Source organism: Pongo abelii, chromosome 16, assembly GCF_028885655.2.
Source record: "Pongo abelii isolate AG06213 chromosome 16, NHGRI_mPonAbe1-v2.0_pri, whole genome shotgun sequence".
In the NCBI taxonomy this organism is placed as follows: Eukaryota; Metazoa; Chordata; class Mammalia; order Primates; family Hominidae; genus Pongo; species Pongo abelii.
This window is the reverse complement of record NC_072001.2, coordinates 84,354,676-84,379,490: the sequence shown is the minus strand read 5'-3', so window position 1 is coordinate 84,379,490 and position 24,815 is coordinate 84,354,676. Positions and strand designations below refer to the sequence as shown.

General features: G+C 46.8%; 2 protein-coding genes across 2 annotated transcripts in view; one reads left to right on the top strand and one right to left on the bottom strand.

Moving 5' to 3' along the window:
• Window positions 1–308: 308 nt before the first annotated feature.
• TLNRD1 (talin rod domain containing 1) lies at window positions 309–2,637 on the bottom strand. Its single transcript, XM_024232897.3, has one exon. The coding sequence runs from the start codon at window positions 2,045–2,047 to the stop codon at window positions 959–961; it is 1,089 nt and encodes a 362-aa protein (XP_024088665.1). The 5' UTR covers window positions 2,048–2,637; the 3' UTR covers window positions 309–958.
• An 11,886-nt stretch (window positions 2,638–14,523) lies between these two features.
• The window catches only part of MESD (mesoderm development LRP chaperone), a 42,351-nt gene continuing 32,059 nt past the window's right edge, over window positions 14,524–24,815 (top strand). Inside the window, 2 exon segments of the mRNA NM_001134102.1 lie at window positions 14,524–14,757; window positions 22,146–22,378. Coding sequence (NP_001127574.1) covers window positions 14,548–14,757; window positions 22,146–22,378 — 443 coding nt within the window. The 5' untranslated portion in view covers window positions 14,524–14,547.

Genomic DNA, 24,815 nt, shown 5'->3' with positions numbered 1-24,815 from the left:
AGGGAGCTAAATCACTTTCCAGGAAAAATGAGACAAAACCGTCCCAAGCACTCTACATAACCCAATCCCATTTGTGTCACCTGCCTTTTAAAATAGAATGTTACACATAGTCCTCTCTTCAGTTCCAGGCTGCTCAAGGGAGTACTTCTTGAGCAGTACTTTTTCTTGAGGAAATAGTAGAAAGGGTTGGGAATTGGGTGCCCGCCTCACTACTATTGAAATAGCCTTCCCACAGACCCTTCCCATACGTGACATGCAGCATGCAAAATTACAATTACTGAAAAATCAACAATAATTGCAAAAAGCCATCTGAGAAACATAACATTTTAATAGATGAAATAAATACTCCAGTACATGCAAGGTAAAAACTTGACGTTGGGGGAAAAAAAATCACTCTATAGTGTAAATTAAAAAAACACACGCTCACAGTAGCTTCCCCCCATTTGCAAATCACATGGCAAATTGATACTCTTTCCACACCAAGTATACCCCTAATTCAACACGATTGCTTAAAAAAAAAAAAAGACATACAAAAAAAGGTAGCTACATCCATGTCTAAGGAGTGAAAACTGAGGTAACCTTTCTTTTAATTAAAAACACAAAAACAAAAATGAAATGAACCCATGACCTCCTTCCTGCCCAATAATCAAATTCAGTTGAGAAATTCCGGAAGACGGGCTGGGGTAGGGGGCGGGAGTGATAACACAACCAGCAGATGACATTATCTTCCATCTTCCAGTCCCTACTGCATGGGGGCTGGTGGACAGACACCTGGGCCCTCTAAGTGCGTGTGCAGGTTGTGTGCATGGCCCTGCCTTGTGGAAGATTCCTCTCGAGCATTTAACGTTGGGGAGGGTAGGGGGTTTCACCTACGATTTCTTTGGTATAAATGGAGAGGGGCAGAGAGTGAGTATCTTCCTTTAGTCTGGGGTGGAAGAAGGGGTATGGGGGTGGGGTGCTAATTCACAGAATTGGAATTCACTGGCGGTAAAGTCCTGGGCGAAGACCTCTCCCTTAAAGCCTGAGATAGCAGGGTGCAGCCTTCAGACACTGCGCAGGCCGAGTTCCTCAGCCTCTCCCTGTGGTCCGACATCTTGGCGCCCCCGTCGGGGTGCTGCGCCAGATCCCTGAGGCACTGGGTCAGGAGCACGCAGGCCGACACCACGCTCATGGCGCCGCCCAGGATGGCGGTCTGCACCGCCTTGCCCTCGGCGCTCACAGCTGCCGCGCGACCCAGGAACTGCGGCTCGGTGGCGAAGCCTACCAGGGCGCTCACTGCCTGCACCAGGGGCCCGCTGAAGAGCGCACAGCGGCTGCGCGCCAGTTCACTGGGTGCCACCTTCACCTCGCGCACGCAGGCCAGCAGTGCCGACGCGCTGGTGCTCATGCACTTGACGCCCAGCTTGAACTGCTCCCGCGAAAAGCGGTCCCGTGACTTGTCACTGGCCAGGGCGCACGCGTCCGTCAGGAACTTGAGGTTGCGCGACAGGCCCTGCGACACCTCCAGCAGCAGCTGCGGCGTCATGTCGGCCAGCGGCGTGGCGCGCAACACGGCGCAACCCTGCTCCACCTCGTGGCGGCATCGCGTCACGCGGTAGCGGTCCACCAGGCCCGGCTGCGCAGGCTGGGCGCCCGGCGTGGCCACAGCCGCCAGATAGGCCGCGTGGGCCGAGCACTCGGTCAGCGACACCACCAGGTCGCCCAGCTCCACCAGGCTGTCCCCCGCCTCCCCGAAGCGGCCCATGTTGAGCTGGCTCTGCACGTCGTGGGTGAGGATGGAGAGCCCCTTGGTGCGCGCGATGATGGTGTCCCGGCACTGCTCGAAGGACTCGGCGCCGGCACCAGAGGAGGCGGGGCCCTCGAAGAGCACGGGCCGCGCCTCGCTCGACAGCAGCAGCAGGTCAGCCACCAGCTGCATCTTGCCCTTGCAATGATCGCAGACGGATACCAGCCTCTTCCGCGGCTGCGAGCTGGCCCCGCCGATGGCGCTCGCAGGAGCCGGAGAAGCCGCCTCGCCAGTGGGCTTCCCGGCGCTGCCGCTAGCCATCGCGCCCGGGGGGCACTGGCATGCCGCTGGGGAGCCCGCTACCACCGCCGCTGCCGCGGCCACTGCCGCCGCCCCGGCGGCCGTCGCGACTCAGCTGGCCAAGGCCGCGGTGCCTTCCCCGCACCATCATGCCATCCACCGCCGCGGGCAGAGGGCACTGGGCTGCGGCGGCGGGAGCCCGGGCGGCGCGGGGTGGGCCCGAGGGCCAGAGAACGCGGAAGGCTCTTCGGGGCAAGGGGAGGGGCTGCAGCTTTCGGCCTCCTAGAGGGCTTGCAGGAACCATGAACCGGGGCAGAGCAAACTCACTGTCCGCGCTCCTCGTCGCCGGGCTGCCAGGAAAGTCCCTTCTGCTGGTTCGCCGCCGCCGCCGCCTTCTTGGGCATGGCCTGGCCCGGCCCTCGGAGCGGGAAGGGCGGGACGGGGAAGCTGGGAGTTGTCCTTCCTTCCTTTCTTTGAAATCAAAACCTTTTCCTCGGGGAGGAGCGCGGGAGGCAGCTCAGGCGGGCTGTGCTGTCAGCCGCCGCGCTCGAGGCCACCTCGGGCTCGGCGGCGCACGTGGGCTTCAGGCGCCGTGACCCCGCCAGGCGGCACTTCCCCGCGACGGTGGCCGGGGCTGGCTCTCTGGGACGCGCGGCCGCCCCGGGCGCATCTCCTACCTCCCGCTCTTGGGAAGCGGCGCCGGCGGCAGCAGGGCAGAGGGTGTGGCCGGCACTGTCGCGGCCGCGCCGAGTCAGAGTCGAGCGGCAGCCTGCACTGATTGCGCACAGCGGCCGCCCGGATCGCGCTCAAGCTCTCGCCCGCCCGCCACGCCCGGGCGTGCCGAGCACCGCGGCGGCCCCTTCCCGCCTCGCCGGTTCACAGAGCGCCGCCCGGCGCCGCGGCGGCACGCCCTCCCAGACCGCGCGCCCGGCGGCCCGGCGCTGGCTGTCGACGCAAGTCCATCCCTGTCGCCTCCTCGTCTGGGGCCCGCAGCGGCTGAGCTCTCCCGAGGCCCCGGGCCCCGCGCATCGGACGCCCCTGCACGAGTCTCCCTGCCGCCGGGCCAACTCAGAAGGTCCCCGCGGCGCTGCGGCAACCGGCCCGGGCCCCGGCTCCTGCCATTTTTGTCAACCGCCAACTTCCGAGCGAGCGGGGAGAAACTGAAAGGAAGGGCGGGGGCCGAAAGGCAGAGGGGAAAACACTCGCTTCCTCTCCGCGCGCGGCTTCACCTCGGAGCGCGGCCGTGGCTGCGCCGCCGCCCGCAGGGGCTGCCGGAGGCTTTTCCTCTTCCCGTCCGCGCCTCGCCCCCGGGTTCGCCGCCGCCGCCGCCTCGGCCGTAACCTCCCTGGAGCCTATAGAAATCTTTTGTGTGGCGTCACCGCCTTTCGTTTAAATCCCGCTTCCTCCTCTCGCCCTTCCTCCCGCCCCCTCCGCCGCTCCCGGATGCTTGCGCGATGCGCTGCTCCTCCCCCGGGAAGCTGGGTGGCTGCGGGGGACGCCGCCGCCCAGCGCGGACGCTGCCGGCGTGGGGCCGGTGGTCCCGGACTCCCTCGTGGTCCTGGGTCGAGAGACTGGGGGAGCGGACAGGGGAAGGCCTGCTCCGGGCCGGGGGATCTGCGCACACCCATGGGAGACCGGGGCGCAGCCGCCCGCGGGCCTTACGTAAGCTTTTAGCAGGACCAGGGGGCTCCACGCTTCCTCCCCGCCAAGAGAGCAAGTCTAAAAGGTGACCTGGCTTCTAGGCTGAAGGGAGGAGGACACTGGATATCGGCCCCTGGTGATTTGCTGGGGCCGGTGGGTCATCTCGGTCTGCGCGACTTCGCCCGGTTTTCCAACGCCCCCTGCCCTTTGTTGTGTTTGATCCGCTTCCACGATGGGTTTCTGACCAGCAGTGCAGTGTAACGAAAAGAGGAAAAGAGCACTGGATGGGGAGTCCCAAGAGTGGTGCTAGATGCTTGCCCGTTCCTCCCTTGAAATATGCCTTATGCAGTGAGAGCGCGGGTTCTGAACCAGATTTCCTAGGATCAGCCTTTCTCAAGCCATTTATGAGTTCCATTACCTTGTTCAAGTTCTCTACATGTATCCGTCTTCTCTTCTAGAAATTAGAGACTGTGCACAGGCTGCTTGAGTACTTGGTTCCTAAACAGTAGCTGTTAGAATTATTATGAGCCCTCATCAGCGCACTTTGCCCTCTCATAACGTCTATTTATTCGTCTGTATAATGGAATAATAGTGGCTGCTGTTAAATGAATTAAACACGACGGCGTTTGGAGGGAAACATTACTCCAGTTTTACAGATAAGGAAACTGATGATCAGGTGCTTGAAGTGACTTCCGAAGATCAGGAAGACAGCATATGCCAGGGACAGGAGCCCATGCCTACCCCCAGCCTCTTTTTACCGAACCTTGTTCTTCAGGAAGTGGTTAAAACACCTGGGCTACTCCCAGCAAAACGCCAGTCACGCAGTCCTGAAACAGGTCCTCTAAGGTGCCCAGCCCAACACAGGCTGGGCGTACTGAGCCAACGGAATGTTTGTTCCTCTGTCCCTTCCTAGAACCCCAAGTCACCTTTCTCCAGCCGGTTAAAAATGTTACTTTTAACTAGGATGACTTTTCAATTTATCGGCCATATCCAAGCATTTCTGAGAATGAACTGTGAGACATGCTATTAATAAATTAACCATGAACAGCAGGTTCAAACCTGGATGGATAGTCATCTTACGTATAACTGAAAGTATCCTTAAATATCTTTAGAATCCGGATGAACCCACTTATTTTGCAAACCGAGGTCAATAAAACTGACTTGAAATAGGAAGCAATTATGTAGGGTTAATTCCTTTTTTTCTTCTACAAGAGAAAAAAACAGTTGGATAAGTCAAGGTTTTTCCATGGTGACCCAGGAATTGCACCTTAGTCCTTCTTAGCTCCAAAAACTTATGAGAGGGGTCCAGGCGCGGTGGCTCATGCCTATAATCCCAGCACTTTGGGAGGCTGAGGCAGGCGGATCACGAGGTCAGGTGATCCAGACCATCCTGGCTAACATGGTGAAACCCCGTCTCTACTAAAAATGCAAAAAATTAGCCGGGCATGGTGGCGGGCGCCTGTAGTCCCAGCTACTCGGGAGGCTGAGGCAGGAGAATGGCATGAACCCGGGAGGCGGAGCTTGCAGTGAGCGGAGATCCGCCACTGCACTCCAGCCTGGGCGACAGAGCGAGACTCCGTCTCAAAAAAAAAATAAATAAATAATAAATAAATAAATAAATAAATAAAACTTATTAGAGGGAAGTCAGACTCTTCTGTGCCTAGTTTATTCATGAGGCTGCTCTAAGATCAGGAGATTTTTTTTTCCAAAGCCATGTAGTGCCCCTGGGGGTCCCATTTTCCCTTTTTTCTATATATGCAGTCTGTTTTGTTGTTGATGGAAACCCACCCCGACAATGAGTTGTGTTACACACAGACTGTCCACTCTATTCAGTGAGGTTTGGTTTCATTTTTAAAACTGATAGCATTGTTTTCTTGGCCTTCCCTGCTTCATTTTTCAGATAAGGAAGCTCCTTCTAAACTGATCCTCCCAGGCACTGCCTCCAGCTTTCTTTAGGTTCACCTTTACTTTGTCCCATTGTTCATTCACTCCACAATCACTGGGCATCAGTCTTGTGCTAGGCACCAAAGTTACATAATTTGTAATATAAGGCCCCCACTCTTTAGAGTCCAGGGATAGGAGTAGATTCACAAGAAACAGCCACACTTTCACTATTGGCACAGTGAGAGCACAGAGTAAAAAACCTATAGCAGAGATAATTGGGCTTCACAGATACAGTATTTGTAGGTAGGCAGGGCCATGTGGTTCTTTCTGAACACTGAAATGTAAGGGGAAGCTATGTAGGTTACTTCCAGGCTGAGACAATGAAAAGCCAATCTGTAATTCTCCACTCTCTTACCCTCCTATAACTACCACGGAGACTGCATTCTAGTTGGTGGAGCCTCTGTAAGCTTAGGTGACCATGTGGAGCAGACCCTCTTGATCTGTAGTGGACATATAATGTGAACACAAAGTAAATTATTGGTGTGTTAAGTCACAGAGATTTGAGGGTTGTCTGTTGCTGTTGCATATTTTTAGTCTAATTAAAGGATGGCTTGTTGGTGTCTGCCCTTAGAGTCACTCAAGCAACGGCTTTTTCTTTAGAAAACTCCACCTATTACCCCTTCTAACCCTCTCTTAAAATTAAAATAAATATAAATCAAAAGTATTTGCTGTGATCTGACCCCCAAATTCATATGTTAAAACTTAATCACCAATGTGACAGTATTACAAGGTGAGCCTTTGGGAGATGGTTAAGTCATGAGGTGGAGCCCTCTTGAATGGGGTTAGTGGCCTTATAAAAGAGGTGTGAGAGAGTTGTTCACCTCTTTTGCCCTTTCATCATGGGAGAATGCAGCAACATAGAGGACGCATCATCTATGAGGAATGGGCCCCTGCCGGGGCCTTGATCTTGGACTTCCCAGCTCTAGAGCTGTGAGCAATAAATTTCTGTTAGTTATAAGTTACGCAGTCTAAGGTATTTTGTTATAGCAGCTCAAATGGACTAAGTATTTTTTTTTTTAATGGATGTTGAGTGAGAGAAGAAAGCGGAAAATGTGTGGACTGAGGATTGGCTGAGGGAAGGTAAATGGAGTGGATGAGAGGGAGCTGGTAAATGGCCTGGCCCCTAGAGAATGCATTCTCAGTACTGGCTCAAGGCCTACACTGAAATAGGCATTTGATGAAAAGTAAGTGAACAAATTGCAAAGAGATAACTGAGGATTTGGACAGGACAAGTGGAACTGACAGGTTGAGACAGGCAGGATTGGGGAAATATCTTTTACCTCGTCTGTTGCCTGTTTTAGAAGGTGCATCCACCACTTGGTATAAGAGAACATTATGGGCATTCCGTTTTGTTTTTATGTTTAAAGTCGTGGTAAAATAACATATCATCTTACCCATTGTGCAACCATCACCATCCTCTATCTCTAGAAATGTTTAATCTTCCCTAACTGAAACTCCATACCCATTAAGTAATTGCTCCCCACTCCCCCTTCCTCCAGTCCCTGGCAACCACCATTCTACTTTCTCTATGAATTTGACTACCCTAGGTACCTCACGTTAGTGGAACCATACAATATTTGTTATTTTGTGCCTGGCTTATTTCACTTAACATAATGTCCTTTTTTTTTTTTTTTTTGAGACGGGGTCTCGCTCTGTCTCCCAGGCTAGAGCGCAGTGGTGCGATCTCGGCTCACTCCAAGCTCCGCTTCCCGGGTTCATGCCATTCTCCTGCCTCAGCCTCCCGAGTAGCTGGGACTGCAGGCGCCCACCACCATGCCTGGCTGATTTTTTTTGTATTTTTAGTAGAGATGGGGTTTCACCGTGTTAGCCAGAATGGTCTTGATCTCCTGACCTCGTGATGCGCCCACCTTGGCCTCCCAAAGTGCTAGGATTATAGGCGTGAGCCACCACGCCTGGCCTTGACATAATGTCTTTAAGATTCATTGATATTGTAGCATACATGGGAATTTCCCTTCTTTTTTTATGGGTGAACGGTATTCCATTGTAAGCACTCTGGATCTTTTCGTTCTATCAAAAATTTATGTATTTATGTATGTATGTATGTATGTATTTTGTAGCAAGAAAATCTTGGAGACACAGTCTCACTTTGATGCCCAGACTGGTCTCACACCCTTCGCCTCAAGCAGTCCTCTCACCTTAGCCTCCCAAAGTGCTGAGATTACAGGTGTGAGCCTGCCTGGCCACTCTGGGTTTTGACACCCAACTTTCACACTACCCCACACTTTATGGACCAACAACCACGCTGCGTTTGGTCTGTAGTGCCACCTGTTGGTCAGTAAGAGGCATTCTCTGCCCTAATTATTTTTCCCTTTGGAGCAATGTCCCTGTTTTGCTTTTGTGCACACAAATGGGCCAATTACATCTCAGGCTATCTTTCTTATACATATGCAGACATCACCCTTCATTATTTCCCTTTCACTATCTATTGTAAAAGAGAGGAATTTATATCTCTCTCTCTTTTCCCCAGATTCCCTCATTGTCATAGGTGATGCATGACAACAGCCCCTGGTTCACCAGGGAGCAAGATCACTGTCTTAACAGCTTGCTCTCCTTACGTGGCATGTCCTCTTGCTCTCTGGTATATTTTGTTCCCGTCCAGTAAGAACACCTGGGCAGTACCTCACACATCACTCCCATTTCCTCCCCAGTCCCACTTTCCACCCTCCCTCCCTCCATGCTTTTCTCTGTTCACCTGCAGCTGGTTGTGTGAGGGAGCCCTGTGTGCTGGACCAGTTATACCTTGGCAGGCACACGTAAGCATGCAGGTCCTGAAGTCTAGGAGAGCTGGAATTTTCTGCAGTAGTTTACCAGAGCACCCTCCATGGAGGCAAAGTTTGCTTGCACAGATTAATAAATTCTGTACCCCATTCATTTACTGGCCAGTCATCTTTGGATGTATTTTCCATTTTCCAGCATCCTGAAGAAGAGAAAAAACAAGTGCTAAGTTTCAGGCACCCTGGTCTTCTAACACTAATCATGCCTGACCAAGTTTTGACATCTCTCATGGTGCCTAGTAGTCAGTAACTACAGAGTGATTAGATGTATTGGTGCCTCACAAGGAGGCTCTGATCTTTCAGACAGACCCAGATATTTCTTCCCCCCTTGTAGCTACTATGATGCCTGCTCAGCTTCAGAGTGGCGTCAAGTACTTGTAACTGTTGGTGTAACTGTCTCCACAACCCTATCATCTCTGTAAGGGCAGGAACTTGATCTATGCATCTCTCCCCCACACTTAATGTATTGAGTGTTTATGGCATTAATAAGTTAATGAATTATTTATTTGTTAAGTCTCTGCGCAAGAAAGCCACCCTTTTATTGAACTAAACTCTGGCTGCTCACAACTTTTATTCAGTAATGGACAGAAAGCCATGGACATTCATGAAACAACAGCAGGGGTACAGTCTAGGTCTGGTCATAACCTAACCGCTCACAACTCTAAGATTGAAGGGGAGGCCTGAGGCCTGTTTGCTTAGCAAGTGTGTTCACCTCATTTTTCTCACAGCTTGTTTGGGATAGTCCAGGGAGGTGATTCTTTGGAAACAGACTGAATTTTCTAAACAGAACTGCATATATCTGTGCTGCAAAGTACATGTAATTTTTTCAGATGACACAAATAAAAGTCCTGCCTTCTTCAGAGATTCAGATCTCATCCCCAAATTTTCAAGGCCATTGCAGTATTGTAGATAATTTGAATTACATGTATTATTCTGATAATTTCTGTTGAAATTAGATTTTTCCCCCTTACGTATTGGTGGAAAGAAGGGTATGAATTCACATTTTGTAAGCAGCAGTGTGTTTACGTGTGTCTCTCCTTTTAAAGCACAAGTGGGCCAGGCACGGCAGTTCCCGCCTATAATTCCAGCACTCTGGGAGGGCGAGGTGGGTGGATCACTTGTGCCCAAAAGTTCTAGACCAGCCTGGGCAACATGGTGAAAACCCATCTCTTTAAAAAAAAAAAAAAAAAAATGCACTTTGGGAGGCCAAGGCGGGTGGATCAAGAGGTTAGGAGTTCAAGACCAGTCTGGCCAACATGGTGAAAGCCCTGTCTCTACTAAAAATACAAAAATTAGCTGGACATGGTGGCATGTGCCTGTAATCCCAGCTACTCAGGAGGCTGAGGCAGGACAATTGCTTGAACTGGGGCCCGGGAGGCGGAGGTTGCAGTGAGCTGAGATCGCACCACTGCACTCCAGCCTGGGCTACACAGCGAAACTCTGTCTCGAAAAAGAAAAAAAATGCAAAAATTAGCCAGGTGTGGTATGGGAGGCTGAAGTGGGAGGATCCCTTGAGCCTGAGAGGTGGAAGTTGCAGAGAGCCAGTATCTCGCCACTGCACTCCAGTCTGGGTGACAGAGCAAGACCCTGTCTCAAAAAAACAAACAAACAAACAGAAACAACACACCACCACTGATGTATGTTAGATGTGAAGAAAAATAGGAAATACAGAGAAAAGGTTAAAATATTTTGGAATCTCACTGCTTAGACGTCGTATACATATTTGCAGCTCTTTTGCTATATATAGATATATATTTGTACAATTTTAATAGCATTTAAAATCATTTAATAGCATAAAATGAACATCTTTAGTAGCAACAAATATATATATTTAATGATTGCATATTATCCATCATATGTGTGGAATACAGCTTGCAACTGTAAATGTAGATTTTATAGTCTACAATTTTTGAAACACTTAAAGTTGTTCTTGTTTTCCCCACTCATGGAGAGTGTTATAGGATTGTTACATTGGGTAAGTGAAGAAATACATGGAAAGCACTCAGCAGAATGCCTATCACATAGTAAGTGCTCAATGTTACCATTACTATTGTTTTCATTGTCTGTTTCCTCAGAGTCAAGTTCTTGGAAGTGGAATTGCTAATCAGATTATGCACTTTTTTGTGGGGAGGGGGAATTGATACCTAATTTTCAAGCAGAAAACTCCATCCTCCCAGAAGTGAGTGAGAAGACTGCTTTCCTCAGCCTTGTCAACAGTGTATACTGTCTGTATTTTTATCCAGGATCAACTGATAATTTAAAAATTATAACATGTTTGAATTTGCATTTTTTGATATTAGAGAGATTCTGTGTTTTGTTTTGTTTTTGCCATATGTGAACTGGCCATTTATATTTATTCTTTTGGGAATTACCTATTCATGTCCTAGCCTATTTTTCTTATTGATCTTTTTCTTATTGATTTATAAGTTTTTTTTTTTTTTTTTTTGAGACAGAGTGTTACTCTGTCACCCAGGCTAGAGTGCAGTGGCACAACCTCGGCTCACTGCAACCTCTGCCTCCCGGATTCAAGCAATTCTCCTGCCTCAGCCTCCCGAGTAGCTGGGATTACAGGTGCATGCCACCACACCCAGCTAATTTTTGTATTTTTAGTGGAGACGGAGTTTCACCATCTTGGCCAGGCTGGTCTCAAACTCCTGACCTCAGGAGATCTGCCCGCCTCAGCCTCCCAAAGTTCTGGGATTATAGGCATGAGCCACCATGCCCAGCCAGGAAAACACAATTTTAACTATTATGTTTAACTCTGTGAGTATGCTCTTCTGCCCAAAAATAATGGTGGTGACCAGGAATGGACACCTGCCTCAGACTGGGCCAGTCACATTCTCTACTGAAAATCTGAAATTCCAACAAAAGGCAACGAGTTAGTTGCTACCAATATTTAACAACTACAATGAATGATTCGTGTCTATGTAATTACATTTTTTAAGTGAGTAAATTTAGGGGCTGGTAAAACCCAGGAAGTATGCAGTACGTCTGTTCTTACATTGGGTTAAAAAGCAACAAAAGTGCAAAATGGTAAATACTCATTACCTCTCACAGCCCATCCCCAGGCCCCTCCTCCTATGCCTTCCCATGAGTCAGTCATTAGAGGGTTAATGTCTGTCACAATGGTGACTGTACCCATCAGCTCATCTGCCTCAGTTCTGATTAACTGGTAATTGTGCTACTCCAGTTTTTCAACATTTTGAATATTACCCCCGCCTGCTTCCAAATAGTACTAGAAAGTCTTGCTTCACCCTCCTGTGTTGTGGAATGATGCATGCCAGGAAGAGCTCAGGTTAAGACACTAATTAAATCTGAGATTCAGCTTTACCATGCACAGTCACTGAATCACTTAGAGGTGGGGTTAGTATTAACCCCAGAGCACTGAAGAGACTTGTGGCTTTACTTAGGCCATGAGCACACCATCTTTCACATCTGTCCTCTCCAGTCTACACTGCACCACCTGGTACCTGGCACAGACTCTTGTCCCATCTGAGTGCTCCTGGCTCCAGACTTTTCAATGCATTTTCCATTTGGCTCCCAATTTAACCATCCTGAGTGCCTCACTGATTAACCTAGGTGGTGCTGTGGCAGAAGAAGGACTCCAAGAAAGACTGGACCTTGTTATCCAGTACACCTCGGCTTAGATTCTTGCCTTGCCGCTGCACTAGCTGTGCAGCCTCAGACAAATTGTGTAATTGTAAAACCAGGATTTCCTCTTATTTAAATTGGAGATATTATCATTATCATCACATCATCCCTTTGGGCCCAGATCTCCTGTAAGCTGCATGAAATTTACTGCATATTGTTTATCTGCTCTGCCAGAGTAAGGATATTGTTATATTCATTTTTGCATCAGTGCCTCACCTGATTCTTGGTTAACAGTAGGTCTTTGGTAAATAAAATTGCCCCCAAGTTGAATGGAATCAAGTTTCAAACACTAAGGTAAGTTTCAAATATCTAAATGTTGAAAATGCAATTGATCCAGATGTTTTTACATCAGTGGATTATATGCTGAATTGATTTCCTCCTTAGAGGAAAGTCAGTAGCCCTGAAACTTTCTACACATTCCCAACAATTTCTGTAAAACTTCCAATGATCTTATTCTCTATAACTAGATATGTGGGCCAAGAATCCCAGCACGTTTGCCCCTTAACTTTGAAGCTGGTAATATGAATTACCAGGGTGACCCCTCCCAGTAGAGCACATGATCGGCCACAGCTGTGCATGTTTTTTAGTATGACTGCACCAGGATAGGGCTCCAAGCCACTGGGTGGAGCAATGTGCTCTGGGGAGAAAGCTCATGACATTTCCCCTATGATTTCACAAAAGAAAAAATCTTTTTCTTATGAGTTGTTTCTGCTCAATGTCAATAGGAAAGGTCGTAGCTTAGCGTGTTTACATACAGATGCATGCATGAATATGTAGAATATCAGCCACTCCTACGGTGTGAGAGAATTTAAATTGCACCGGTCCTAACAGTGAAGGAAAGCAGGCGTAGTTGCCTACTCGACCTCCACTTTATTCTTTTCCCTTTATAACAATCCTAATTTTATTTGAGATGACAATGTATACAGCTAGAAGACAATTTCTCAGCCTCCCTTGGAGAGCTAGGTTCCAGCCAATGAGATGTAAACAGAAATGTATGCAATGTTCAAGTAGGCTGCTTAAAAGAAGTTGACTCCACTTGAAAGGTGTGCTTGGTTTGGCCTGCCTTCTCCCTTCCTCTGGTTGAATGTCATCTTGATGACTGGAGCTCCAGGAGCCATCCTGGAATTTGTGACCTTGAGGGTGGAAGCCACAGGCCAATATGATAGAAGGATGAGGAAAAGGTTGAGTACCAGATGGCTGAGAAGCCGCTATACCAGCCCTGGATTCGAGTTTACACTGCTTCTGTGAAAGAAAAGTCTATCACAATAAAACCTTTTATCTTGTTTAAACCACCTTAAAAAGTCAGTTTTCTTTTATATGCAGCCTACTAATCCTATCCAAACAAGGCTTGAATAAGGTTTACTACAGTTCTGTTTTGTTGTAATAGCAGAAAAATTGGTAATAAATGCCCATCAATAGGAAAATAAACTATTAATTTAACAATACCAAATAAAACTGTGCAGCAGTATAAAGAATGAAAGCGTTTTTTGTTGTTGTTGTTTTTGAGATGGGGGTCTTGCTTTATTGCCCAGTCTGGTCTCAAACTCCTAAACTCAAATTATCGTCCTACCTCAGCCTCCCAAAGTGCTGGGTTTATAAAGGCGTAAGCCACCGTGCGGCTTTTGGTTTTTTTTTTGTTTTTTAAGGTCTTATGTAATTAAACATTTTAAAGACATCAGCTGATGAGCCGTTTAAAACAAGAAGAATCTCAAAGCATCTTTGGCCAAAATCTTTTTAAGAAACAAAAAGTAGCGTGATTCAGCCTTGAAAAGGATTAGTCAGAGCCTACAGTATTAGGTTGAAATCAAAGGCAAGCTTTTTTTTTTGGATGAATAGCAATGATCTTTTTAAAAAAAAAAAAAACTTTCAAGTTTAGGAGATGACAAATATTGAAAGCTGGTTGAACTGAATCCTCTTTACTGATGAGGAAAGCAGTGGACTCGACCTATTTATGACTTTCTGAAAAAAGCTGCCCTACCTGCCACTCACTTCTTTTTAACTGGCTGTTCTCAAAGGAAATTGCAAAAGACTGAGGATAAACGGCCGACATCCAGAAATGGGCTTTTTTAGAGCTGAGGCAGCCTGCAGAACTTCCAGTTCCAATTTATTTCACAGGCCCGAAACTGAGGTCAACAGGGACGTTGGTTAGTGGTTCCTGGAGGCCCTGAAGGAACTTTTGGACCTGGCTTGTGCGTTCCAGAGAAAAAGGTCGGCCTCTGACGGAAAACGAAAAACGAGCACTCAGGGACCCACCCAGCCGGGGCAGAGCGCCTCAGCCAGACCAAGGGGAGGAGCCACTGGGGCGGGGCCAAAATGGCGGATGGGCGGGGATTCCAGAGGCGGGGCTAGGAAATGGGACGGGGCGGGGCCCGGTAGGCTAGCGAGGGCCGGGAGGCGGGGCCTTGGGAAGGCGGAGAGGAAGGCGTGTGCAAGGCGGGGTCCCGCGCAGGTCGGGTAAGCGGGTCTACGGCGGTGCGCGGCGCGGCGAAAATGGCGGCTTCCAGCTGGGCGCGCAAGGCCGTGGTCCTGCTTTGTGCCTCTGACCTGCTGCTGCTGCTGCTGCTACCACCGCCTGGGTCCTGCGCGGCCGAAGCCTCGCCCGGGACGCCCGACGAGTCTACCCCACCTCCCCGGAAGAAGAAGAAGGATATTCGCGATTACAATGATGCAGACATGGCGCGTCTTCTGGAGCAGTGGGAGGTCCGCGGCGCGCGCACACCCTCCCGGCTCTTCTCTGTGCGGGACCCTGTTCCCAGTGACCCCTTACCTATTCTGTCTTGGGACCTTTCTGACTCCCTAACCTCCTCTACTCATGCCTTGAATCCTTACTGACCCACTGAAGCCACTGCTGACCATTCCTCCTCTGACCCGCGCGCCCTGCTGACCCTCGCTCTAGCCCTCTGTCATTCCACTGCCCTGTTCCCCCTGCCACTTTTCAAGCCACTCCAATCACGGGTCAGCCCCTCACTGTTCAGCCTTGCTCTCCCTTCACCCTTCAGTGCCCTGGTTGTCTTTGTGTTGATCCTTGTGGTCAGTGAGCCCTGCAAACGGGGAGAGAGACCTTTCCCGCTCTACTAAAGAGCATTTCCTTCATTTTCCTTTTGTTTTGGGGTGAGTGGGTGGGAGAGTGGGTTGCGGTGAAGATGGTCTTCCTTAATGGTTATCTCAGCTGTCTTCTAAATCAGTATAATTTTAGACTTCCTATTTTGGTATATGTCCCTGCTGGGAATTTTGTGCTTTTTGTGGGTGGATTTATTTTACAGAGGGGAGAAGTATCAATGGCTAATGGCTCTGTATCGTGGAACTCACGCTTTTTGTTCAAAGGAGAGTAAGTTTTCTGGTTTGTCACTTGGATGCACTGGAGTGTGCAGTTACAGGGAGTGTGTAATAAGCTTTTAAGGTAAAGATTACTGGCCAAAACCACATTGCTGCCTTTTCGCCTTCCTAAGGTGATGGTATCGTCCTGGTTGACTTGCATAGCTGTGGAACCTTGGGCAGGTTATGTCTAATTTATAGGCCTCAGTTTCCTTATCTGCAACATGAGGAGGTTAAGATGGTTCCTAAGATTCCTTCCAACACTGATGTTTTGTTATTTTGTGATTATCTCTGTGTGTGTTGCGGGAAGAGGGAAAGACTTTCAGACAAGAGTTTAAAATACCACCTGATGCATCTGACTAGAAGAATGCAGGCTTGTGTTTTCATGTGGTCATCAGCAGCTGATGGAAAGATTGGGATAGATTTGAGTGTAGAGAGAACGTCCCCATTCACCATCTCCCTTGCAATCTCCTTGTCTCTTTTTGGACTCCAGCAAATAAAGCCTTTTGATCTGCCAGAGTGAGAACATCACCTCATGAGAAATCCTCCCCTTGACCTACTCAGACCCTGAGCTAGACGAAGAGGGTGCTGAAGAGATGAACAAAGATTGCACTGGGAACAGTAGATAACAGGATGGATGAGCAGGGAGAGATTTTGAAGGCCAAAAAAACCACATTAATCCTTTTATTTAATCCTTTTACCCCATCCATGAGGGAGGTACTTATCCCTATTTTCTAGATGATGACATTGAGGCACAAAGAGATTAAATAACTTGTTCCACATCGCACGGCAAGCTAGCTGAGTTTCAAATTCTTTCGCGACTTTCAGAGCCAGTTCTTTGAACTGTTTTACCTGTACTGCCACATATGTTGGTGAACAGAAGTGCAAATGAAGGATAGTGAGGAAGACGTGGATTAAGCTAGAAACTGCAGGAGCAGAGTAGAAGGGAGAAATGTGAGATTTTTATACTTTTAACAGGACTTGGTGGTTGATTTTGTTTTTTTAATTATTTTTTATAGAGACAGGGTCTCCTCATGTTGGCTGGGCTGGTTTTGAACTCTTGGCCTTTGCAATCCTCCCACCTTGGCTTCCCAAAGTGTTGGGATTACGGTCGTGAGCCACCATGCCTGGGCAATGGATTGCTTTTGTGAATAGCAGGGCCACATAATGTAGTAAAAAGACAGGTTGGCCGGGCGCGGTGGCTCATGCCTGTAATCCCAACACTTTGGGAGGCAAAGGCAGGTGCATCACCTGAGGTCAGGAGTTCAAGACCTGCCTGGCCAACATGGTGAAACCCCATCTCTACTAAAAATACAAAAATTAGTCGGGCATGGTGGCGGGCACCTGTAATCCCAGCTACTTGGGAGGCTGAGGCACGAGAATTGCTTGAACCAGGGAGGCGGAGGTTGCAGTGAGCCAAGATCATGCCACTGCACTCCATCCTGGGCAACAGGGTGAGACTGTGTCTCAAAAAAAAAAAAAAAAAAAAAAGACAGATTTCGAACTCAGCTTTACCCCTCACTAGCTACTTGATCCTAGTTTTATGTATCTGTAAAGCCAGATAACGCCCTACTTTGCAGGGTGCCATGCGGATTAAATGAGTTAATGTTTGTAGACACTCTACAGACATGAGGACCCTTCCCCAGTAGCAGTGTTTTTTATGTGGGAGAGCGCATATCCATCTCTGTGGGTGCTTTTTTTGTAGGAAGCAGTTCTTCTCTTGTGACCATCTCTAAGTCCATACCCTCACTCCTTCCCCAGCAGTGTGAGAAACAGTGCTTCAATGAGAGGCTGTGCCTCAGAGGTGTGGAGAGGTGAGAATTCCTTCCATTGTGTCACAACTAATTCTGAGTCGCAATTTGTGTAGAAAAACCAAAGGTGGTTATTTCATTTTACATTATGATAGCCAGGTATAATGGGAAGGGGCAGTTGGAGGGATTTGGAGCCAGAAATGTGGTTCGCACTTCTAGCATGTGAGTAAATTTAAGTAAATCATTTATCCTCTCTGAACATCATCTTCCTTGTATATTAAATGGAACCTGGTAGGATTGTTCTGAAAGTTGGAGATAATATATGTAGCGTGCCTGGGACTTAGCAGCTACTCAGTAGATGTCACTTATTATTAATATCAAGAACCATGGGAGGAAGAAGAGGATTTGCAGAAAGGGGAGCTCAGCTTTATAGCTATTGACTTAGACAAACAGTAATGAAGGAGCTCTAAAGCCAGTTGAAAATGCAAGACTGGCCTGGAGGCAGGGCTAGGACTGGAGTCAGGGGACTGCCTGACTTGTCCCTGGCCCCTCCTCTGCCTCAGGGTAAAGATTGGATTGTTTTCAGCATAGACACACTGATCATAACAGGTTAGGTTACCCAGACTAAGGGTAGAACTGGATAATTATGTACATCTAGGGTGCTATTTTTACACTTCAATTTTAACGTATAATAATTATACATATTTATGGGGTACAGAGTTGTATTTCTACACATGTATACAATGTAATGGTCAATTCAGGGTAATTAGCATATCTGTCTCCTAAACATTAATCATTTCTTTGTGTTGGGAACATTTAAAATTCTCTTCTAGCTGTTTGAAAATATGCAATAAATTATTGTTAACTATAGTCATCCTACAATACTATAGAGCACTAGAATTTATTTTTCCTATCTAGTGTAATTTTGTATCCATTCACCATCCTTTTTCCCTATCTCCCCTCCACTTCCCAGCCTCTAGTAACCACAATTGTAATCTCCACTTACGTGAACACAACTATTTTAGGTCCGCATAAGAATGAGAGTGCGTGGTATTTGTCTGTGTCTGGCGTATTGCACTTAACATAATGTCCTCCAGGCTCATTAGGTTACTATTTTGCAATTTTCTTTTCTGTAACTGAAATACACACACACTTTACAATGGAAATTAAAGCTGCTTTTTTTTTTTTAAGTTTCTTGAAACAAACTTTACCCGTATTATATGCACTAGACTTACGACTATTTAGTTATATTTGCATTAACAAAGAAGTGCTGGACTGGGCTTAGTGGCTCACGCCTGTAACCCCAGTACTTTGGAAGACTGAGGCAGGTGAATCCTTCGAGCTCAGGAGTTCGAGACCAGCCTGGGCAACACGGTGAAACCCCTCTTTACCTGAAATACAAAAATAAATTATCCAGGTGTGGTGGCATGCACTTGTGATCCCAGCTACTCGGGAGGCTGGGGTAGGAAGATCACTTGAGCCTGGCAGTGAGCCAAGACTGCACCAGCACCATTGCATTCCAAACTGGGTAATAGAGTGAGACCCCGTCTCAAAAAAAAAAAAAAAAAAAAAAAAATGCTGCTTGCGACCTACTGAGTTAATTTCATGATTATTAGTGAAATCAGTCTGAAAAATACAAATATTCTAGGGTATTGAACCAACTGGAAGTCATGAAGTGTTTTAAGGAGACTATAACCGATGTTATGGAGAATTAAGATAAAGACAGAAACAACTTGTGAATTTGGCAACTAGCAGGTCCTTTGTGACTTGAGAGTATAATTTCCATGCAGTGATTGTGGTTGGAGGCCAGATCACAGAGGCCTAAGGAGTCAGCAGTGTCACAGCCAACAGATACAGTACTGAGTACTGCTTGCCTTTAAGTCATTACATCCCCAAACAAACCTTAGGAGGGAGAAGCTATTACTACCCTCACCTTTCCATTATAGGTAAGGAAAGTTATTTTCAGATGGGCTAAGTAACTTGCCCAAGGCCACATAGTGATGGAACGCATCCATCTGACAGCACAGCCCATGCTCCTGTCTGCAAGTCACCATCAGTGGCTCTTTCAGAGCAAAATGAGGAAGAAACATGTCAGTTGAGAGGGTGGCAGAGTTGAAAAGAAGGTTGGTGTGTTACGTGTGGTCATGTTACTGGGGCCTTGGAGATCACTTCATTCTGCTTTTCATTTTGTAGATGAGGAAACAGGCCTCGAGGAGTAAGGATTCTTAGGCAGGGTCACACAGCTAGTTATGCAAAACTGAAACCAGATTCCAGGTCTGATGTCGGTATGGATCACCTTCAAGCGCTGCATAGAATTCTTTCGTTTTTACTTTTTACTAAAATTATTTTTAATGTAGTACATTATTAATGGTATCTTAAGCCTTGGCCCTTCAGATATTGTTCAGTAAGAGTGACTTAGGGGCTTTTTTTTTTTTTTTTTTTTTTGGTAACAGGTTTATTGAGATTCAATTCACATGCCATAGGCAATTTACCCATGTAAAGTGTACATTTTAGTTTTAGTATCTTCAGAGAGTTGTACAGCCATCACCAAAATCAATTTTAGAACATTTTTATCATCCCCAAAAGAAATCTTCAACCACTCCCCCACTATGTTCTCCCAACTCCCTAGCCAGCCCCGGGCAATCGCTAATCTACCTTCTGTCTCAACAGATTTATCCATTCTGGACATTTCCTATAAATGGAATCATAGAATGTGTAGTCTTTCATATCTGGCTTCTTTCACTTAGCATAATATTTTCATGTATCAATCAGCACTTCATTTCTTTTTTTCTTTTTTCTTTTTCTTTTTGGTGGAGATAGGGTCATGATATGTTGCCCAGGCTGGTCTTTAACTCCTGTGCTCGGGTGATCCTCCAGCTTCGACCTTCTAAAGTGCTGAGGTTATAGTTGTGAGCCACCATACCCAGCCAGTACTTCATTTTTTTTGGTTGCTGGCATTAGCCTTTTCTCCAAGGAACCTGGTTGTATTAAAGATTTTTTATTTGTCAGTGTATATGCTATTTATTAGGCATGGTGGCTAGTGCCTGTAGTGCCTGTAATCCCAGCACTTTGGGAGGCCGAGGTGGGCAGATCACGAGGTCAGGTGATCGAGACCATCCTGGGCAACATGGCAAAACCCCGTCTCTACTAAAAATACAAAAATTAGCTGGATGTGGTGGTGCGTGCCTGTAATCCCAGCTACTCGGGAGGCTGAGGCAGGAGAATCGCTTGAACCCAGGAGGCAGAGGTTGCAGTGAGCAGAGATCGTGCCGCTGCACTCCAGCCTGGTGACAGAGTGAGACTCCGTCTCAAGAAAAAAAAAAAAGTTACTGTTTTCTATTAGTAATTTATTCATTTGTTTTGATCATTATGGGTTCAACATCTCATTTTGTTTGAGGGGTTGTTAAGTCATACTATTATTTATTTTGATGTTGAGATTATTTCAAATTTGGCCCATGAGAGCTGCTTCAAGTTGGCTTCCATGTCATTTTGACATGTTCACGATTCTTTGAGCACTTTACTACTTTGTGATGCAGGATTATTCTAGGCTCCTCTTCCGTCTCTCTTGCTATAAGCCTGTTCTCCAAGGAACCCAGGCTCTTCTAAATATTTTTATCCATTAATCTGTTTACTCATCTGTTAATCTATGAAAAACCATGAGTTTCTCCTGATACCTTCAATTCCAGCCTAATACCACAGGGCTCATTCTTCCCCCTTTCATATTTGTAACTTACTTCCCAGAAGTTAAGAACCTGGCTCTCATTACCCTCAATATGTTTACTCCTTTTCTCAATCCTAGAGGTCACATAAGATAGTTTCAGAATTGCTAGCCCATACCACTACAGAAAACAAACCTGCTAACTGGAATTGAATATTTTTGTACAATGCCTATTAAGTGAAATGGGTATACATGGAGTGCAGATTTTAAGTATACAGTGCAAAGAGGGAGTATTTCTTTTCTTTTTTTTTTCTTTCTTTTAAGACAGGGTCTCGTTCTGTCTCCTAGGCTGGAATGCAGTGGCATGATTATAGCTCACTGCAGCCCTGATCTCCTGGGCTCAAGTGATCCTCATGTCTCAGCCTCCTGAGTAGCTAGGACTACAGGCACCTGCCACCACACCTGACTAATTTTTAAATTTTTTTTAAGAGATGGGATCTCACTATGTTGCCCAGGCTGATCTCAAATTCCTGGGCTCAAGCAATTCTCCCACCTCAGCCTACTGAGTAGCTGGGACTACAGGTGTGCATTGCCATACCTGGCTCCTTTTAAATTTTTTTTTAGAGACAGAGTCTTACTATGTTGCCTAGGCTGATGTCGAACTCCTGGCCTCAAGTGATCCTTTTACCTCAGCCTCCCAAAGTGCTGGGATTACAAGCTAAGCCACAGTGCCTGGCCTGCAATACATTTTGATAAATGGATATATCTGTGTAATCTACACCCCTGTCAAAATGTAGAACATTTCCATCACCCCAGAAAAGTTCTCTTGTGTCCATTCTCAGTTAATTCTATGTTGTCCCCCCCTTCTACAGGCAACAATGTTCTAATTTCTGTTACCCTAGATTAGTTTTGCTCATTCTTGAATTTTAAATAAACGGAATTGCATATTAAATCTTATTTTGTACCTGGCTTCTGTCACTTAACATTTTTGGGATTTGTTACATGTATCAGTATTTGTTCTCTGTTGCTGTGAAGTATTTCATTGTGTGACCATACCAGAATGTGGCCATTTTTACAGCCTACCATGTTGGGTAGATTGTATGAGAGTTTAAAAGCTCTAGAAACCCATCACATGGGGGCGCTCTGTGATTGGTAACCTGGGTGTGGGCAGTATGTGCTGCCTGAAACTTAACTTTCAAGACTATCTTGAAAGTTAAGAAGAGGAAGAAAACCCCTAGTTTTCCTTTTTATGTTGTAATTTAAGTCATATACATGCACCTGACATCATGCAGAAGTTTTTGCCTGTGCCAGTTGAAAAGCAAGATTCTGATGATAGGTTTGATGCTTTTCCCCCAATCTGATAGAAAGATGATGACATTGAAGAAGGAGATCTTCCAGAGCACAAGAGACCTTCAGCACCTGTCGACTTCTCAAAGATAGACCCAAGCAAGCCTGAAAGCATATTGAAAATGACGAAAAAAGGGAAGACTCTCATGATGTTTGTCACTGTATCAGGAAGCCCCACTGAGAAGGAGACAGAGGAAATTACGAGCCTCTGGCAGGGCAGCCTTTTCAATGCCAACTATGACGTCCAGAGGTAAAGCAGCAACAACCAGCTGAGAGACTCATAGGCTGTGCTGGGTCTTTTCTTTATTATTATTATTAATTATTACGATGATGATGATTTTTTGAGACAGAGTTTCGCTCTTGTTGCCTAGGCTGGAGTGCAGCGGCGTGATCTCGGCTCACTGCAACCTCCGCCTCCCTGGTTCAAGCGATTCTCCTGCCTCAGCCTCCTGAGCAGCTGGGACTACAGGCGCCCGCTACCATGCCTGGCTAATTTTGTATTTTTAGTAGAGACAGGGTTTCACCATGTTGGCCAGGCAGGTCTTGAACTTCTGACTTCAGGTGATGCACCCGCCTCGGCCTCCCTAAGTGCTGGGATTACAGGCGTGAGCCACCACGCCTGGCCCTGTGCTGGGGCTTTTCCTGAGGCTCTTAACAGGTTGTCCTTTCTGGCAGTATTTCCCAAGGGCCTCTGCCTTTCTTTTCTAGGTTTTCTTTTAAAATTATTTATCTATGTAGATTTTTTTTTTTTTTTTTTGAGACGGAGTCTCACTGTGTTGCCCAGGCTGGAGTGCAGTGGCGCATTCTCGGCTCACTGCAAGCTCCGCCTCCCAGGTTCACGCCATTCTTCTGCCTCAGCCTCCCGAGTAACTGGGACTACAGGCGCCTGCCACCATGCCCGGCTAATTTTTTGTATTTTTAGTAGAGACGGGGTTTCACCGTGTTAGCCAGGATGGTCTTGATCTCCTGACCTCGTGATCTGCCCGCCTCGGCCTCCCAAAGTGCTGGGATTACAGGCATGAGCCACCGCACCCAGCCTATCTAGGTTTTTTTAATGTAAAGAAGAGCGTTGCCCGTACAGTGACTCACTTCTGTAATCCCAGCACTTTGGGAGGCTAAGGTGGGCAGATCACGAAGTCAGGAGATTGAGATCATCCTGTCCAACGTGGTGAAACCCTGTCTCTACTAAAAATACAGAAAAATTAGCCAGGCATGGTGACGCACGCCTGTAATCCCAGCTACTCCAGAGGCTGAGCCAGGAGAATCGCTTGAACCCGGGAGGCAGAGGTTGCAGTGAGCCAAGATCGCGTCACTGCACTCCAGCCTGGCGGCAGAGCAAGACTCCATCTCGGGGAAGAAAAAAAAAAAAGAGCATTTATTGTTGGTAAAAGCAGTTAAGTTTTTGTTTTTATTTTTTGAAGAGGTGAGGTCTCACTATGTTGCCCAGGCTGATCTTGAACTCCTGGCCTCAAGTGATCCTTGCACTTCAACCTCGCAAAGTGCTAGGATTACTGGCATTGGCCACCGTGCCTGGTGTGTGTGTGTATTTTTTTTAATATCTCAGTTGATCCTAAAGTTTTATTTATCTTTGGATCATTAGCTTTTATTTCATCTGAACAGAAGGGTGTATAGCTTAGTTTAGCCTCTTTGAGGGACAAAATTAGTTAATAGTTTGACAGCTTCAGCTAGAAATTTCTGCTCAGTGGAGAGTGCTTTGTGTGTAGCTATGTTCACACATAAAGCTTGGACCATGCTGTTAACAGATAACTAATTTAGTATGAAGAGGCTCAGTTTTCATACCTGAATATGGTCCTGAGGTACAATTTGAAGAAATCTACTTCTTTTTCCTCAAAAACAGTTCTGAAATTTGGGGTCTGCAAATATTCTGGTTTAGGAAATATAAAAGCAATGACAAGAAATGGGAGGAGTACTTAGAGAGTGTCCGACCAGCAAAATATTTTCAATTAGCTTAAATAGACACCTAGACAGAACAAATAAATGTCTCGGTGATGTCTGCTCTGGAAGGCCCACTGGTCTCTGTAGAGCTGTGGGAGTGTTAGAAACTGAAGGGGGAACGCATGGTGTAGTCCCTAAGGAACAGAAGAATCATGCCCACTGGCCCCACTAGGGCTCCACCCAGGCCTCATTCTTTCCACTTTGTTCCTTGGGACCTTTTGAGTGTGGACGAGCTGGGCTCTTTGCTGCTAAGCTCAAGGGCTAGGATTTCTGTCCAATAACCAAGTGTCCTCTTGAGTCCTTCATAGCCTCATATCATGACCCACTCTAAGCCATTGGTTTTCCACCTTTATCAGCAGAAGTCTTTTGTCCCATAAAATTGTAACTGGACGCTCTAGAATATAAAACAGATACAGATCAGATCGAAGCTGCCTCTTTACCTCCCCAGCAGCAGCCCCTGAGCCACCTCTGCAGTGTCCTAGGGAGGTTTTCCAAATGTTCGCTTTTAACATGGGCATCCATTTATACCACAAAGGAACATCCAATGTCTGTTTCTATTTTGATCTGAGCTGGGTGTTTAATAGTTCAGCAAGCTAGTATTTTCATACATGAGATATCAGTAGCTGCTAGGCCTTGGAAAATCCAATTTTTCTTTCCATATTCATGTAGAATTTGAAATAAACATGATAAGTGCCAGAGAATTGCTCTGACCCATTAGCACCTTACTAGTA

Excerpts from the sequence above, each read along its gene's own strand:
- TLNRD1 (XM_024232897.3), bottom strand. The coding sequence starts at position 2,047 with ATGGCTAGCGGCAGCGCCGGGAAGCCCACTGGCGAGGCGGCTTCTCCG.